This window comes from Oncorhynchus gorbuscha, linkage group LG25, assembly GCF_021184085.1.
Source record: "Oncorhynchus gorbuscha isolate QuinsamMale2020 ecotype Even-year linkage group LG25, OgorEven_v1.0, whole genome shotgun sequence".
Taxonomy (NCBI): Eukaryota; Metazoa; Chordata; class Actinopteri; order Salmoniformes; family Salmonidae; genus Oncorhynchus; species Oncorhynchus gorbuscha.
In genome coordinates, this window is record NC_060197.1 from 37,003,097 (window position 1) to 37,020,002 (window position 16,906).

The following is a 16,906-nucleotide window of genomic DNA, read 5'->3' on the forward strand; positions in this document are numbered from 1 at the left end:
GAAGAGGTGTAACAACCGAAGCAACGTCATCTCACCAGGTGAAAGGTGAAACACATTGATTATTTCAGTAATGAAAACAAGCAGGAGAGAATTGACACAAGTAATTACAACTTAGTCGTTGTATCCCAAATGGTACCCTATTCCTTTTTTAGTGCACTACTGCCCTAGGGTCCTGGTCTAAAGTAGTGCACTATATAGGGTACCGTTTGGGACGCAGACAATGACATGCCATAAAGTTGTCAGGAACCAAAGCACAAAGCCACACTGTACGTGTTGTTTCAGTTTCCATTTATTTTCATAATCTGTAGCCTACTACATGTATTAGTAGAATATGTCCTGTTATTCTTAAACAAATGTAAAAAAAAAATGTAAAAAAGACTAAACCAAACAAATTCAACTTATAGGATTTGTGGAATGTCATCTTGGCTTTAAATGAGACTAGTAACCAGTGAGTACACATTTTCCTCCCCAGTCGGAAGCAGAAGTAGTGACTTAGGGTTCCCATTTGGTGTGAAATCATAAATGCTCTTATTATCTGGAGTTTATTTCCTCTAAGCATGACTAAAGAATTGTTTTCTATGAGTATAGTACCTTACAAATATGTACATATAAGTAAACGCATTTCTAAAAAAGTTATTGAATTTGAGATGCTGTCACTCCTGAGAAGACCAAAACATTGAGAGATTTTATTTTCCAGGTCTCAATTTCATACTATTTTACGAGGGCATCATTGAGACCCTTTTCTGAGAGCCATTGTAGTTCAGTTCCAGTTTTTGAAGAACTGCTTGAAGATGATTGTCTCCCTCCCTTGTGGTAGTATCTCCACCTGTAAGAGAGAACAGAGATTTGACTACCCGGTCATGACTGGATCTACTTTGTCATACACATAAACCACCCCATTGTATATGCATAAAACATTTATGATACTGGGTTCATGACCTGCTAGTTAGTGGTTACACAACAGAAATGGCAGTGTGACAATGGAAGGAGACATACACGGGATTCGGTTTGACTAAATGGAATTCAAAACTTGAAAAATTATACTGTTTTCACGTATAATATAATCACGATGCTGACGTTATGTTGCTGGGTGGACTTAATGGCTGGACAATGAGGGAATAATGTCTGGGTTTTTGCCATTTGTGAGATCCTGCTTGACTCACCTGCGTTTTCATCCTGGGGTAGTTCATCTGTTGGATGAAGTGATCTGCCATTTTCAGGGCCTCCCTCTTCTCCTCTGCATTTGCTCCCATACCTGTCAATCAGTGGGATAATGGCCTCACCATGTTTTACCTCCGTCTAACCCATAGAGGTGTCAGTAAGGCCTCGACACGATAATGTATATTCACTTTATTCAATACAAACCCTGATTAAATTAGTATTTCATTAGACATCGGATATCTCAGACATTCTAGGGATACATTTCACAGAGCAGAAATGTTAGTCGAGGTTCACGTGCTTTCCTCACCTTTCCAAACAAAGATCTTTCCGTTGGCCCCGTTATCCAAAATAAAGCAGTCGTCGCGCACCAGAAGGTCCTTGGCAAATGGGCTCTTTTCCGAGACATTGGTCAGTTTCATCTGACCTGTCGCATCGGACACCTGTGGAAAACAGCAACACAGGCCATGACTTTTAGTTCCTTTGTGAACTAGTTTGCCCCATAAATCTTGGAAAAAAAGCTCTCCAAAGTATAGCTGTGCAGTCTAGAATCCAAAATATCTCAAATTCTGTTATTGGGGTGAACGATCCAACAGTAATTATGTGATGCAATAGAACAGTTCTGGAGAGAACTGTTTACCAACGGAATTGTAATGCCCAGCTACCTTGTAGAGGGAGGCGGAGTTGGAGATGTCTGCGCGACTGTCCTCCTCTGGAGTGCTCTCTGCCAGCTCTCGCATTGGTCCCAGAACCTGTCAATCACAGGGCAGAGTGGAACATGGATTGTGGTGGAGGCTGCTGAGGGGAGGATGGCTCAACATAAATGGCTGGACTGGAGTAGAATGGAGTGGTAAACAAATTCAAACCATGTTTTTGATACCATTCACTCCATTCCAGCCATTCTACCCTCTGCAGGCTCCACTGGTTTGTATACATTTTAAAAGTTAGATCCCCATTAATCATATCAGCAACCTCCGCCCACAAAACATGACTATCGACTCATTACCTTCCTATACTCGATTTCAAAGTCTCTAAGTATGCTTAGATATTACAGGATTGACAGGTCTCAAGGTCACAGGAGGTTGTTGGCACCTTAATTGGGGAGGAGTCTCATGACAATGGACGGCGCAGAATGGTATCAAATAGATCACACACACACTGTAGCTTGCATGCGTTTGCCATTCCATTCGCTTCTTTCCGCCAATTATTATGTGCTGTCCTCCCCTCAGAAGCCTCCTGTGCATTAGGTCTGACTTTTGTTTTCATTTGCTTAGCTTAAAGGACTAAGCCGGCGATTGTACCTTGAGCATCTCCGGCGTCTCCTCCCCCTCATTGACGTCAGTGATGCGTGCTTTGCCATGTCTCTCAGTGTCACGGATCAGGCTAGCGATCTCACGCGACTTCTGCTTCTCAAACATGTTGGCCTGCGAGCCGATCCAGGAAAATATGATCTAAAGACATAGACGTTTTTTTATTGTCTCATCTGAAGTTAATAATATACATAATAATAATATATATAATATATTCAGAAAGTATTCAGACCCCTTGACTTTTACCACATTAAGTAACATTACAGCCTTATTCTAAAATTGATTAAACACATGGTTTTTCCCTCATCAAGCTACACTAAATACCCCATAATGACAAAGAGAACAGGTTTAGAACATTTTATATTTTAAAACAGAAACACCTTATTTACATAATTATTCAGACCCTTTACTATGAGACTCGAAATTGAGCTCAGCTGCATCCTGTTTCCATTGATAATCTTTGATGTTTTTACAACTTGATTGGAGTCCACCTGTGGTAAATTCAATTGATTGGACAGAATTTAGAAAGGCACACACCTGTCTATATAAGGTCCCCCGGTTGACAGTGCATGTCAGAGCAAAAACCAAGCCATGAGGTGGAAGGAATTGTCCGTAGACCATCGAATCAGGATTGTGTCGAGGTACAGATCTGGGGAAGGGTACCAAAATAATTCTGCAGCATTGAAGGTCCAAGAACACAGTGGATTCCATTCTTAAATGGAATTAGTTTGGAACCACCAAGACACTTCCTAGAGCTGGCCGCCTGGCCAAATTGAGCAATCGGGGGGGAAAAGGGCCTTGTCTAATGAAATACTAATTTAAAATCAAGGTTTGTATGGAATACAGTGAATACACATTATGGTGTCGAGACTTTACTGAGACCTCTATGGGTCAGACTGAGGTAAGACATGGTGAGACCATTATCCCCCTGAAAATGGCAGATCACTTCATCCAACAGATGAACTGCCCCAGGCTGAAAACACAGGTGAGTCAAGCAGGATCTCACAAATGGCAAAAACCCAGATATTATTTCCTCATTGTCCAGCCATTAAGTCCACCCAGCAACGTAACGTCAGCAACTGATAGCATCATGATTATATTATACCTCAAAACAGTATCATTTGCACGAGTGATCCTCTGTATAGATGGGAGAACCTTCCAGAAGGACAACCATCTCTGCAGCACTCCACCAATCAGGCCTTTATGGTAGAGTGGCCAGACAGAAGCTGCTCCTCAGTAAAAGACACGACAGCCCACTTGGAATTGACCAAAAAGCACCTAAAGGACTTTGAGACCATGAGAAACAAGATTCTCTGGTCTGATGAAAGCATGAGTGAACTCTTTGGCCTGAATGCCAAGCGTCATGTCTGGAGGAAACCTGGCACCATCCCTACAGTGAAGCATTGTGGTAGCAGAATCATGCTGTGGGGATGTTTTTCAGGGACTGGGAGACAAGTCAGGATCGAGGGAAAGATGAACGGAGCAAAGTACAGAGATCCTTGATGAAAACCTGCTCCAGAGCGCTCCGAACCTCAAACTGGGATGAAGGTTCACCTTCCAACAGGACAACAACCCTAAGCACACAGCCAAGGCATTGCAGGAGTGACTTTGGGAAAAGTCTCTAAATGTCCGAGTGGCCCAGTCAGATTCCCGGACTTGAACATCTCTGGAGAGACCTGAAAATAGCTCTACAGCAATGCTCCCCATCGAACCTGACAGAGCTTGAGAGGCTCTGCAGAGAAAAATGGGAGAAACTCCCCAAATACAGGTGTGCCAAGCATGTAGTGTCATACCCAAGACACGTAATCGCTGCCAAAAGTCCTTCAACACAGTAGAGTAAAGATGTCTGAATACTTATGTAAATGTTTTAAAAAAATGTTTACATTTTGCAAACAATTTCTAAACCTGTTTTTGCTTTGTAATTATGGGATATTGTGTTGAGGGGATATTGAGGGGTGAAAAAAACAACATTTAAATCAATTTTAGATGAAGGCTGTTACAAAATGTGGGAAAAGTCGAGGTGTGAATACTTTCCAAATGCACAGTACGATTTAGTAGAGGCCTACTTTACTGATCACTAATTAAGGAATGTGCCATTCAAGGCAATGTAATAGTTCTCCAAGCCCTCACTGCTAAGAGCCTCCCGCAGGGAATTAGTAACACACACTCTCACCTCCCTCCCCCCCACTCACCTCTCCCAGGTCCAGGATGAAACAGTCTCCCTTGTTGAAGTTCTCCCAGCTCAGCTCCACCTCCTTGGCACGGATGTTCTTCTTCCCTTTGATCTGGTACAGCCTGTGAACGGGCCCTGACCCGCCCTGGGGCCGCCTGAAGCCAGACTCCACACCACCCTCCTACACGTGTGATTGAGGGAGAGAGTGAATAAAAGGAAAAATAAAAAAAAAGGTAACAATATGAAAATGTTGGTTACATTTTCTCAACATTGTATCTAACCAGGAAGTCTAAGGATTTACTAACTGTCATTTCAACGAGAGATATGTGGAATGATATGACAAATCAGAAGCATGTGATGAGGTCATGAAAAGTAGTGCTTGTAAAGTCATTTCATCAATCATGGATAAAAAATAAATAAATACATTAGCTTTCAGTAGAGGACTCAATCCTAACACTTTAGATACACATCCATGACTCAGTGGGTCCAAATCTAATGTGGGAAACACGTGGATTACAGAAAACCACACATTGATGTCAAAGAGAAACAAAAGTTTGTGCACAAATTCCCAGGCAAGTACATTTCTTAAACAGATGGGCCCTGTGTTGTCAGGAAGTATGAACCAGGGCTATTCTCCTGCTCACCTTGTAGCTGACCCCTCTGGGGAAAAGGTTCATGAACGCCGGAGACTCGTAGCCCTGGACCTCTCGGTGCTGGATGGGGTCACCACCCAGGAAGCTGTCCAGCTGGGTGGCCAACATGGCACACGCCACCTGCTCATCGCGAGATGACTTCTCACCTGGAGAGAAAGGAAGAGAGGGGAGGGGTGAGTTGTGTGAGTCTGAGATGGGGTGTGGTGACAGACACATAGCGGGGAGTAGGGGTGTGGTGACAGACACATAGCGGGGAGTAGGGGTGTGGTGACAGACACATAGCGGGGAGTAGGGGTGTGGTGACAGACACATAGCGGGGAGTAGGGGTGTGGTGACAGACACATAGCGGGGAGTAGGGGTGTGGTGACAGACACATAGCGGGGAGTAGGGGTGTGGTGACAGACACATAGCGGGGGTAGGGGTGTGGTGACAGACACATAGCGGGGAGTAGGGGTGTGGTGACAGACACATAGCGGGGAGTAGGGGTGTGGTGACAGACACATAGCGGGGAGTAGGGGTGTGGTGACAGACACATAGCGGGGAGTAGGGGTGTGGTGACAGACACATAGCGGAGGGAGAATGAAAGGAGGAGCAGACATTCAGCTTTGATCTAACTTTATTAAGCGAGCAGCCTAGAGCAGAGCATGTGGGTTAGTAGAGAATCCCGCCCATGCGCAGAAACGTTGGGACCTTTATTATTGTGGTCCACTTGTCTGGACCTGGGGGCTAAAGGTCATATAGGGTCGGGCCGGGCTCTTGTGAAAGGTGGGTGTAGGGGTCACAGAGAACATGGAGAGGGTAGAGGGGGGGCTTTTAGAGGAGCACTGACAATCACCTTAGTGCATTTTTTTTAACACACACACACAGCCCTTCTTCCTTAGGGAGCTCTTCTTTAATTCTCCCCCCATCCTCCTTCTGTCATCATCCTTCCATCTGTCAGTCTTAGTCTCCTCCCTCACATAAATCGTTGGGTCAGTGTCATGTCATCACCATTAGCACGCAGGTTATTCGCTTGGCAACGGCACAGAGGTTAATATGGTGTGGAAACAGTGGGTTGGCTAGTATATTACATGAAAAAGTATGTGGACACCTGCTTGTCGGACATCTCATTCTCATTTTTTTTTGCACCTCGTAATCTGGTAGTTAGTCTTGTCCCATCGCTGCAACTCCAGGAGGGACTCAGAAGAGGAGAATGTTGAGATCCATGCATCCTCCGAAACACAACCCTGCCAAGCTGCACTGCTTCTTGACACACTACTCGCTTAACCCGAAAGCCAGCCGCATCAATTTATTGGGAGTAAACACTGTACAACTTGCGACCGAAGCGAGCGTGCATGCACCCGCCCCACCACAAGAAGTCACTAGAGCGCGATGGGATAAGGAAATCCCGCCCGGCCAAACCCTCCACTAACGATGCTGGGCCAATTATGCCCCGCCATCTGGGTGTCCCAGTTGCGGCCGCCTGAGACGCAGCCTAGGTTTGAACTTGGGTCTGTAGTGATGCAGTGCCTTACACCGCTGCACCAACCGGGACCCAAAAAGGATTTTACCTGGAACCAAAAAAGGGTTCTCGTATGGGGACAGCCGAAGAACTCTTGAAACCTTTTTCTAAGAGTGTAGGAAGCACCATCCATAAATGATAACAAAATACTCTTATCCCAAGAGACAGACAGTTTCATTCCACCCATGTACACACTTACTAATGTATACAGATATCCCCGTCCTCCCCATCCCCCATGATGACCACAACTCACCCATTTAATAACAGATCGAGGAGTAGCACACTGAAAGGCTCCTATAGCGGTTTCTATTGAAGTTCTATCAAATATCAGTATGGATCAAAACATTGTCTTGCACTTCCATAAAGGTAAATGGTGGAGCATTCTATTACAAAGTTCTACAGCTTTTTATACCTTAGTGGGGCAAAGTTTATCATGGCCACGTGAGTCTATCAGAGAAGGAGTGCTGATCTAGGATCAGTCTTGCCTTTTAGATCATAATGAATAAGACAGAGGAACTTGATCCTAAATCAGTACTCCTACTCTGTCAATACAGACCCTGGTCAAGTAAAACTCTTGACCCTACGTATTTGACACACAACATGCATCCATTTTCCTACATCTCACCTATCCACATGTGTAGGTCGGCCCCCTGGTCCCCCCTGTGCTCCAACACCAGGTAGGAGTCGCCGTTGAAGAAGGCTCCAACTTCAGCTTGCTTCAGCAGCACCGCCTTCATCTTCTCCACCCGCCACACCTTCAGCCCCGGCTCCTGCGTCTCTGGCCCAAACTGTCCGGGTGCTGCCATGTTGGGAAACATTCTGTACAGGGAGAAGGAGAGGAGAGAGTGGGTCAGTGGAGGATGGATGTAGGAGTATGGGGAGGGGGCTGCCTGGATAGGGAGCATTCTGCACTGGGTAGAGGGGGTCAGGGGAGGATAAACAAATGGTAGATTGGGGAGGGAAGAGTTGGAAGAGCGAGGGTGTAAGTCAAATCAAATGTTATGGGTCACATACATGGTTAGCAGATGTTATTGCGAGTAGCGAAATGCTTATGCTTCTAGAGCCGACAATTCCAGAACAAAACCTAATACAAACAATATTTAAGTCCAAAATATATGGATGAGCAGTGAAAGCGGCTAAGATGCAATTGATAATAAAGAAGTAGAGTGTTTTATTATTTGGGGTGGGGAAGGGGGGTGTATTTCTTTGCTATGAAATGAGTGAGACAAATAGACATGGGGAGTTGTTGCCGCTAGAGGTGGCAGAAAGTTGCTTTTACTTGTCGTGGCAAGAATACTTATTTCCATATTGGAGTCCAGACAAAAAAAACACAGAAAGCAGCAGTGGAGGATGGGTGAGAACTCATCATCATGTCATGACATGAATAACTATTTCTGCAGGAACTCAGAAACAGGAAAGAAAAAAAAAGGTAGAAATGAATAGGAGAAAACCCCAAATGAGGGGTCAAGTTATTTTTATTTCACCTTTATTTAACCAGGTAGGCTAGTTGACAAAAAGTTCTCATTTACAATTGCGACCTGGCCAAGATAAAGCAAAGCAGTGCGACAAACACAGAGTTACACATGGAATAAACAAGCGTACAGTCAATAACACAATAGAAAGTCTATATACAGTGTGTGCATATTGCTTGATAAAAGACCATAAGGGTAGATGGGGCTACATCATTGTTGTGTAATACAATACCAGAGCAGGCATACCAACCCATAATGCACTAGTCATTCATTGTACAAAAGAGGGTGTGTCTATAGGGCAGGTCTTATCACGTCTCACATGCCGACACTGAAAACTAAGTCTCTCTCTCTCTCTCTCTCAAGCCACAGTTGCCAAAGCTATATCACGCTTTATTGATTTGTAGCAGAGCATGTTTAAGCATTCCTGATGTTACGCAGACAAAAACAACCACTTATGATTCCTCCGATCACCTCTGTCAAAGTTACTCCCTGTAACAATCGGATTCAATGATTTATCTTTGAATATGACTAATTTAATGTTGAAACATTTGATAAACTCAAGTCACCAAGCCTTAAATGCTGATTTTGTCTATACTGAAGGTGCAGTGTCCCTTGCCAGGCATTTGTTTTTCTATCAAACAGAAGGCAGGTGGAATCATTTGAGAGACAGGTAAGTATTGATGTTGTCCAGTAGAAATAATTCCCCCTGAATCACAGCACCATGTGGATTGTTTCTACGGTCTATCCACATTCAATGGGATATCCTGTCACATTATACGCCAAACAAACAAGTGTAAGGTGTAGATGGGTCAATAAGCATGTAGGTTCTGCCTACTATGTGGTGTATTACACTTGTAGTAAGTGCACTGTTAGACACTTGAAATGGAGTAGACTATGGAAAACAGAACAAACAGAAAACACAAAAGCCTTTTAAGGGGGATCACAATGAAATAAAAGGTTTGAGATCCACCTGTACTGTATACACACACACACACACACACACACACACACACACACACACACACACACACACACACACACACACACACACACACACGCCATGCAGACTGACATTTTAGTGTCCTATAAATTATTTAGAGCAAACAAAACTACAACATTCGGAGTTAGTTCATTCCGGAAACCTTTTGGCCAGCTATGTGGAACACCCAACTCTCACAGAACATGTGGTGCTGCACTATAATTACACTGTAGGCAAACACTAACAGTAGGCAAACCCTAACACTAGGCACACCCTAACACTAGGCACACCCTAACACTAGGCACACCCTAACACTAGGCACACCCTAACACTAGGCACACCCTAACACTAGGCACACCCTAACACTAGGCACACCCTAACACTAGGCACACCCTAACACTAGGCACACCCTAACACTAGGCACACCCTAACACTAGGCACACCCTAACACTAGGCACACCCTAACCGTAGGCAAACCCTAACCGTAGGCAAACCTGAACCAGTAGGCAAACCCGAACCAGTAGGCAAACCCTAACAGTAGGCAAACCCTAACAGTAGGCTAACCCTAACAGTAGGCTAACCCTAACAGTAGGCTAACCCTAACAGTAGGCTAACCCTAACAGTAGGCAAACCCTAACAGTAGGCAAACCCTAACAGTAGGTAAACCCTAACAGTAGGTTAACCCTAACAGTAGGTTAACCCTAACAGTAGGTAAACCCTAACAGTAGGTAAACCCTAACAGTAGGTAAACCCTAACAGTAGGTTAACCCTAACAGTAGGTTAACCAGCATACAAAATGGGAGCCAGACTGGCAAAGACTTGTCATCGGTGGCAGGTAGATTGTTGGGTTAGTAACGGAAAGGAGGCTGGTTCAAATCACCGAGCCGACTGTTGATATCAAAGGAACTTCACCCTAATTGCTCCCGTTAGTCGCTCTGGATTAGAAAGTCTGCTAAATGATGTAAATGTATGCACTTCTAATAACAGCATAAAGGGAAATGGCCTGGGTTTTGGGTAACCTTGAAAGAAGCCTGTCTGAAATGGAAACATTCTGTAAAATGTTCCCCCCAAAGAAATGAAAATGCTCTCAATTCATTTCAGTTTTGCACTCACAGGGGCCAGTGAAAAACCCAGTACTGATAAAGTTTGATTGGCACAACGACATATTGTATTGTGAGGCAAGATTGCTACAGGGAGTAGCTTCAGACAATAAAACTTCAATCTGCAGCTTTTTTTAGATAAAGCTTCACCCCCATTAACAGAGATTGTGGCCATTTGATCAGCTTCTATGGAAACTGCTAATCTGACTCACACTCTCCCTCTAAACACTCACCTAGAGCTTAAAACACCACTGTGTCTAACAATGGTTCTTACTGAGAACGATAGAGGAATCAACAAGCTGAAGTCCTCCTCCCTATCCTCAATCTTTAGATAAAATGTATCCGGTTGAGCATTTTTGCAATAGCAATCTTTCACAATTGCATATTTCATCAAAAGGCATGGTTACCAGGTTCAGAAATGCTTACTTAAAAAGGAGACATTTCACCAGACAGTTTCTCCTAGCCACCATGCTACTACATCGTCTGCTCTCTGGAGTTTCAGGCTCAGTTTCTCCTAGCCACCATGCTACTACATCGTCTGCTCTCTGGGGTTTCAGGCTCAGTTTCTCCTAGCCACCATGCTACTACATCGTCTGCTCTCTGGAGTTTCAGGCTCAGTTTCTCCTAGCCACCATGCTACTACATCGTCTGCTCTCTGGGGTTTCAGGCTCAGTTTCTCCTAGCCACCATGCTACTACATCGTCTGCTCTCTGGAGTTTCAGGCTCAGTTTCTCCTAGCCACAATGCTACTACATCGTCTGCTCTCTGGGGTTTCAGGCTCAGTTTCTCCTAGCCACCATGCTACTACATCGTCTGCTCTCTGGGGTTTCAGGCTCAGTTTCTCCTAGCCACCATGCTACTACATCGTCTGCTCTCTGGGGTTTCAGGCTCAGTTTCTCCTAGCCACCATGCTACTACATCGTCTGCTCTCTGGGGTTTCAGGCTCAGTTTCTCCTAGCCACCATGCTACTACATCGTCTGCTCTCTGGAGTTTCAGGCTCAGTTTCTCCTAGCCACCATGCTACTACATCGTCTGCTCTCTGGGGTTTCAGGCTCAGTTTCTCCTAGCCACCATGCTACTACATCGTCTGCTCTCTGGGGTTTCAGGCTCAGTTTCTCCTAGCCACCATGCTACTACATCGTCTGCTCTCTGGGGTTTCAGGCTCAGTTTCTCCTAGCCACCATGCTACTACATCGTCTGCTCTCTGGGGTTTCAGGCTCAGTTTCTCCTAGCCACCATGCTACTACATCGTCTGCTCTCTGGGGTTTCAGGCTCAATTTCTCCTAGCCACCATGCTACTACATCGTCTGCTCTCTGGAGTTTCAAGCTCAGTTTCTGTAGAAGCACTTGTGACAACTGCTGATGTAAAAAAAAAAGTTTTATAAATACATTTGATCGATTGTATTTCAGTGCTGGTGAGCCACAGTGGTGTAAAGTACTTTAAATGATGTTTTACTAAAGTACTACTTGAGTAATTGTTGGGGGTATCTGTACTTTACCACTATATTCCTAAAAGAAAATGTACTTTTTACTCCAAGCGTTTTTCCTGACACCCAAAAGTACTTGTTACATTTTGAATGTTTAGTAGGACAGGAAAAGTCCAATTCAAGCACTTATCAATATAACCAATTCATGGTCATTCCTACTGCCTCTGATCTGGTGGACTCACTAAACACATGTTTTGTTTGTAAATTATGTTTGAGTGTTGGAGTGTCCCTGGATATCAGGAAATTAAACAATGAAAATTGTGCCATTTGATACATAACTATTTTTCCACAATTGCATTTACTTTTGATACTGCAGTATCGTATATTTAAAACCCAAATACTTTTACTTGAATAATTCTCGTTACTTTCTTAGGTATTTTCCCTACCTCTGGGTAGCCACATCACAGGATATCAGAAGCACCTCTTTCCTTATACTACTATAGCGGAGTCAATCACACTAAAACTAACATTCACCTAACCCAAATAAAATGTCTCTGCATCACAGGTAAGGATGTAGGTATAAGGAAGTTCATGCACGTAGCAACAACCCAGTGAGAATAGAGCCTATCCTTCATGCTATCTATCAGCAAGGCCATGCCCTCGTAAAAAAACAGAAGCGCCCTAATTCCAATTAGCAAAACAGATACAATTTATTGGCCAGCTCCAAATAATCAATAAACAGAACAAAAACAAGCTGGTAAAAGTAACCAGTCAGAGAAAGATTGACAGATAAAGATAAAAAAAAGTAAATATCTGAACACACATGCTAGCCTATGTAGGACACAAAGCCAAGGGGACACCAACCACTGCACATAGGGCTGCAGGTGTCCGGCGGTGGGGTTTAGGGTTACAACGCTTAGACAGCGTGGTGAAGAGGAGGTTTAGACGAGAGAAACTTAACTGCATGATCCCCTCGGCTAGCTCCGGCACCGCACCTGACTCCAGCTCCATTCTGCCTGATGGCTGCTCGAGTGTTTGTGACTGTAAGTGGACAGAGGAGGCCTGGGCGAGGCAGAGTGTATCGTTGCTCCTCAGCTGGCCTGGTTAGATTATATGAGGAAGGCAACGTGAGCCCGGAGAGTGATCTGAGCAGCCTTGGCAAGGGCGCCCTATGGGGGAAGAGTCGGGTTCCTGACAAACGCTAAACACCACGGTGACAATGATGACTGCTGGGCAGGCTCCCCCATCTTCAATGCCTAACCACTTGCCATGGGCCAGAGCAGAGTAATGAGAGAGGGGAAAAGAAGATGCGTCCTGACACTGACAGATGTCTAACTTGTGCGACAGGCAATTTGTACACAGTCCCTAACAAATGAGCACCCTCCTTTCCTCATCTCATGTCTCTCATGAGCATTGATTGGACAGGACAGGACAGTACAATTGGGGTGCATATACACAAGTCTAATTATTATATTTTTTCCACTAATTGGTCTTTTGACCAATCACATCAGATCTTTTCACATCAGCTCTTTTTCAGAGCTGATCTGATTGGTCAAAGACCAATTAGTGTAAACACATCCTTAGTCTCCATTGCATCTCCCAACCAGGTCAGTGATAAACAAAAATAAACAAGGTTACAAGCAAAGGAGACCATGTAAGATAATTGGGATGTAACCCAAGAGACAGGAACCTCCCAGCTAGCACATTTGGTTCCTTGGAAGTTGTGGGAACGTACATTTTTGGTTTCCCATTATTTCTGGAAAAAAAGCCATATGCTTCCTGGCATGTAAAACTGGACATTTTTTTAAAGGTTCTGAGAATGGAAGTGAACATTTAGTTTCTTCTGGGAACATACATTTTTAGGTTGAAGGGAGGTTTTGAGAACATTTTGCTATGGTTTCTTAAAGTTTTCCTGTGAGGTATTATTAACGCTCTGAGAAGGTAATTAAATAAAGTTTTTAGAATGTTTCACTATGACTTTTAATAACACTGCCAGCTTAGTTGAACTGTTTTGAACTCCAAGCACTCGTAAGACACACAGAAATGCATTCGCTTAGGCATTAATCATGCAAACACAATTCATTTTTATTTTGGAATGGCATCAGTGGGATTCAAACCTATTGTCTTCTGTTCTCTATCCATGGAATCAATCCATTGCACCACTAGGATAGAGCTAGCATGCCCGTTTTTTAAACTCATGCAAGCTGTTCATTTGAGTCTATTCTAACAGGCCTCGTTGCAAAGAAAAAACACTCATTAAGATCAGGTGTGAACACACTTAACAAGCTACAGGATAGAAAGAGTTTTGTTGATGCCGAGAACAGAATGTGTATGTTTTTAAATAACATCCGTAGAACCTTTTTTGAACAATACTAATGTTTTCTTGTGTTTTTTTCTGGAAAGTTTTCTTAATGGCATGAGAACCTGTAGGAAACGTTATACTGAAGTACTGAAATTCTCACTTAAGAAAGATATGGTTCTTCGAACATTATGTGCTAGCTGCTTTTAGAACTTTATGAGCTATTTGGGTATCCTGTACCATTCCCAGAATATTGTGGGTAGTTTGTATGCAAAATAACCATAGGAACAACCACACTCTCACCAACATATGGTTCTCAGAACATTATGTGTTCGCTGAGCTGGGCTAGGCCTTTGGCCCTGGGCAGCAGAGGGCATTTGGCTTCAGGTTAAAGAGAGAGACGGGGTCAGAGATAGGGTGCTGGGGTCACTGAGCCAATCAGATCATTCATGCGTTCTTAATCAGAGGGAGTGACAATACACAGACAGACAGAGGGAGATATGAGTGTAATTATTATTTTTTTGCCTTTATTTAACTAGGCAAGTCGGTTAAGAATAAATTATTATTTATAATGACAGCAATCGGGGAACAGGGGGTTAACTGCCTTGTTCAGGGGCAGAACGACAGATTTTTACCTTGTTAACTTAGAGATTCGATCCAGCAACCTCCGACACTAACCATTAAGCTACCGGCTGCCCCTGTAGTGTAGTGACTGTAGTGACGCCTCTTGCACTGAGATGCAGTGCCTAAGACCGCTGCACCACTCGGGAGCCCAATTTGTCAAATGACAGTGTGTGTGTGTGTGTGTGTGTGTGTGTGTGTGTGTGTGTGTGTGTGTGTGTGTGTGTGTGTGTGTGTGTGTGTGTGTGTGTGTGTGTGTGTGTGTGTGTGTGTGTGCGTGCCAGTGGAAGCTGCTGAGGAGAAAAAACAGCTAATAATAATGTCCGGAACGGAGCAAATGGAATGGAATCAAACACCTGGAAACCATGTGTTTGATGTAGTTGATACCATTCCACCAATTCCGCTCCAGTCATTACCACGAGCCCATCCTTCCCAATTAAGGTGCCACCAACCTCCTGTGGTGTGTGCAAGGTGTGTGTGTGTGAGGGATTAAATTCAAGGGAGAAGTAATTACATTGAGATAACAAGTGATAAAGGAATACGTGCAGAGCAGAGTCCATAAACAATCTGTAAACAGAGAGAGAGAGAGAAACAGAGAGGAGAATGAAGAGATGGCTAACAATATGATTGATAGAGATATCGAGAGAGGATGGAGGGTGTTAAAGTCAGGGGTGGAGAAGGGAGGTAAGTGAAGTTTCAGTGTTCCCTCAGATTCCTCAGCTAATTTGAGGAAAGAACGCAAGATGGATGCATCCTGTTTCAGGACAAGTTGGGTAGAAAAGAAAAAGACAAAAGACAAGTGAAATGTGAAGAAAAAAAGTACAAGTTATTTTGTAGATCTTACCTTGTAACTTTAGTTGAGGAGGTAGTGGATTAGGACACGTCGGTGGAGAGAGAGAGAGAAAGAGGAAATGTAGTCATGCAAAGGGAACGTCTACACACACACACACACACACACACACACACACACACACACACACACACACACACACACACACACACACACACACACACACACACACACACACACACACACACACACACACACACACACACACACACACACACACACACACACACACACACACACACACAAACAATCTCAACCACACATTCTTTCTGTCTCTGTCTCAAACAGTCATAGCCCAGCCCCCTGGTTTACAGAAAAAATAAACTGCAGAAAAAGTAAGGAGAGAGAGAGAGAAAAGCTAACGAAGCAGAGTGAGAGAAGGGCTGGAAAGAGTAAGAACAGGGTGTGAGAGTGTGGCATTAGTGAGACAAAATTAGCAGAATAGAACAAGAAAGAGTTGTGAATGACTTTGTGGCATGAGAATTTGTTTATCTTAATGATTCAGCCACTATTCCTTCACCATAGCAACATAACCAAACTAACCAGTATTCATATGGCCTCTCCCATAGACACACCTTGTATGGGGAACACTTAACTGACTGAGTGCCGAATATATAGTGTTATGACCTCCTACACAGTGACAAACTGCACAGTCACCAGCCAGGACATTCTTTTGTGGTTCTACAGGGACCTAATTACACTTTGACCCTTGGGGGATTCCTTAATGATGATAGTGGGCTAGGCTGACATTACTATTTCTTAACACTTACATTTTTTTTTTACTTATGTGGGGCACTGATTTTTAGGTGTGGTGTCCAGCAAACTCCATAACTTGAACCTTGTTCCACATAGTATGTTATTTTGAAAGGTCAATCCAGACAATGGTGTCTGCTAAATGTGAACATCTGTAGTTCCTCTCATTTGGTCAATATTTCAGACTGTTATATTTATATTGATATGTATTGATTTAATCAAGGCAACCTAAACTGGCACATTTTGAGGCCCGTCTACATCCTCAGTATTTCCCTGGAACATCCCATTTGGATTACCAAATACACCAACCAAGATGGAAAAAGAGAAGTCCACATTCTAAATAGACTCAAGTGTGTGACTGTGATTCAGTGTACTATATCAGGTGACTGGAAAATAGTCATCTTTGGCATTCAATCAGTATTAGGCTCCAGTTCCATTTCAGCCCCTACACGTTGTGTTCACAGATCTCAAATAACCAATGGTCTCACCAAGCCGTCTCATAGGCTTAATGGAGTGTCTACCATGTTCCTTTCACCTATTCATATTTTCCAGATCTTTTGACACGGAACGTTTAGGGGCTAGGGTTAGCGGATAATGTTTGAAATTGAA

The 16,906-nt window shown here is 43.7% G+C and overlaps 1 protein-coding gene across 2 annotated transcripts; it reads right to left on the bottom strand.

Annotated features, from left to right (window-relative positions):
* Positions 1-271: 271 nt before the first annotated feature.
* On the bottom strand, positions 272-15,695 carry LOC124014485 (macrophage-capping protein-like). Of its 2 annotated transcripts, none has more exons than XM_046329548.1 (9): positions 15,539-15,695; positions 7,421-7,614; positions 5,286-5,440; positions 4,661-4,822; positions 2,460-2,609; positions 1,824-1,910; positions 1,469-1,601; positions 1,164-1,255; positions 272-826 (listed from the first exon to the last, which is right to left on the bottom strand). In XM_046329548.1, the coding sequence occupies exons 2-9, from the start codon at positions 7,611-7,613 to the stop codon at positions 761-763; spliced, it is 1,038 nt and encodes a 345-aa protein (XP_046185504.1). In that variant the 5' UTR covers position 7,614; positions 15,539-15,695; the 3' UTR covers positions 272-760. The 2 variants fall into 2 exon arrangements, with proteins under 2 accessions (XP_046185504.1, XP_046185503.1); XM_046329547.1 differs by lacking the exon at positions 15,539-15,695 and adding an exon at positions 12,736-13,040.
* Positions 15,696-16,906: the final 1,211 nt, after the last annotated feature.

Coding starts and splice junctions, on each gene's coding strand:
- LOC124014485 (XM_046329547.1), bottom strand. CDS start 12,785: ATGGAGCTGGAGTCAGGTGCGGTGCCGGAGCTAGCCGAGGGGATCATG. Junction 1,256..1,468: donor AAAGATCTTTGTTTGGAAAG/GTGAGGAAAGCA, acceptor ACTGATTGACAG/GTATGGGAGCAAATGCAGAG. Junction 827..1,163: donor ACCCCAGGATGAAAACGCAG/GTGAGTCAAGCA, acceptor TCTCTCTTACAG/GTGGAGATACTACCACAAGG.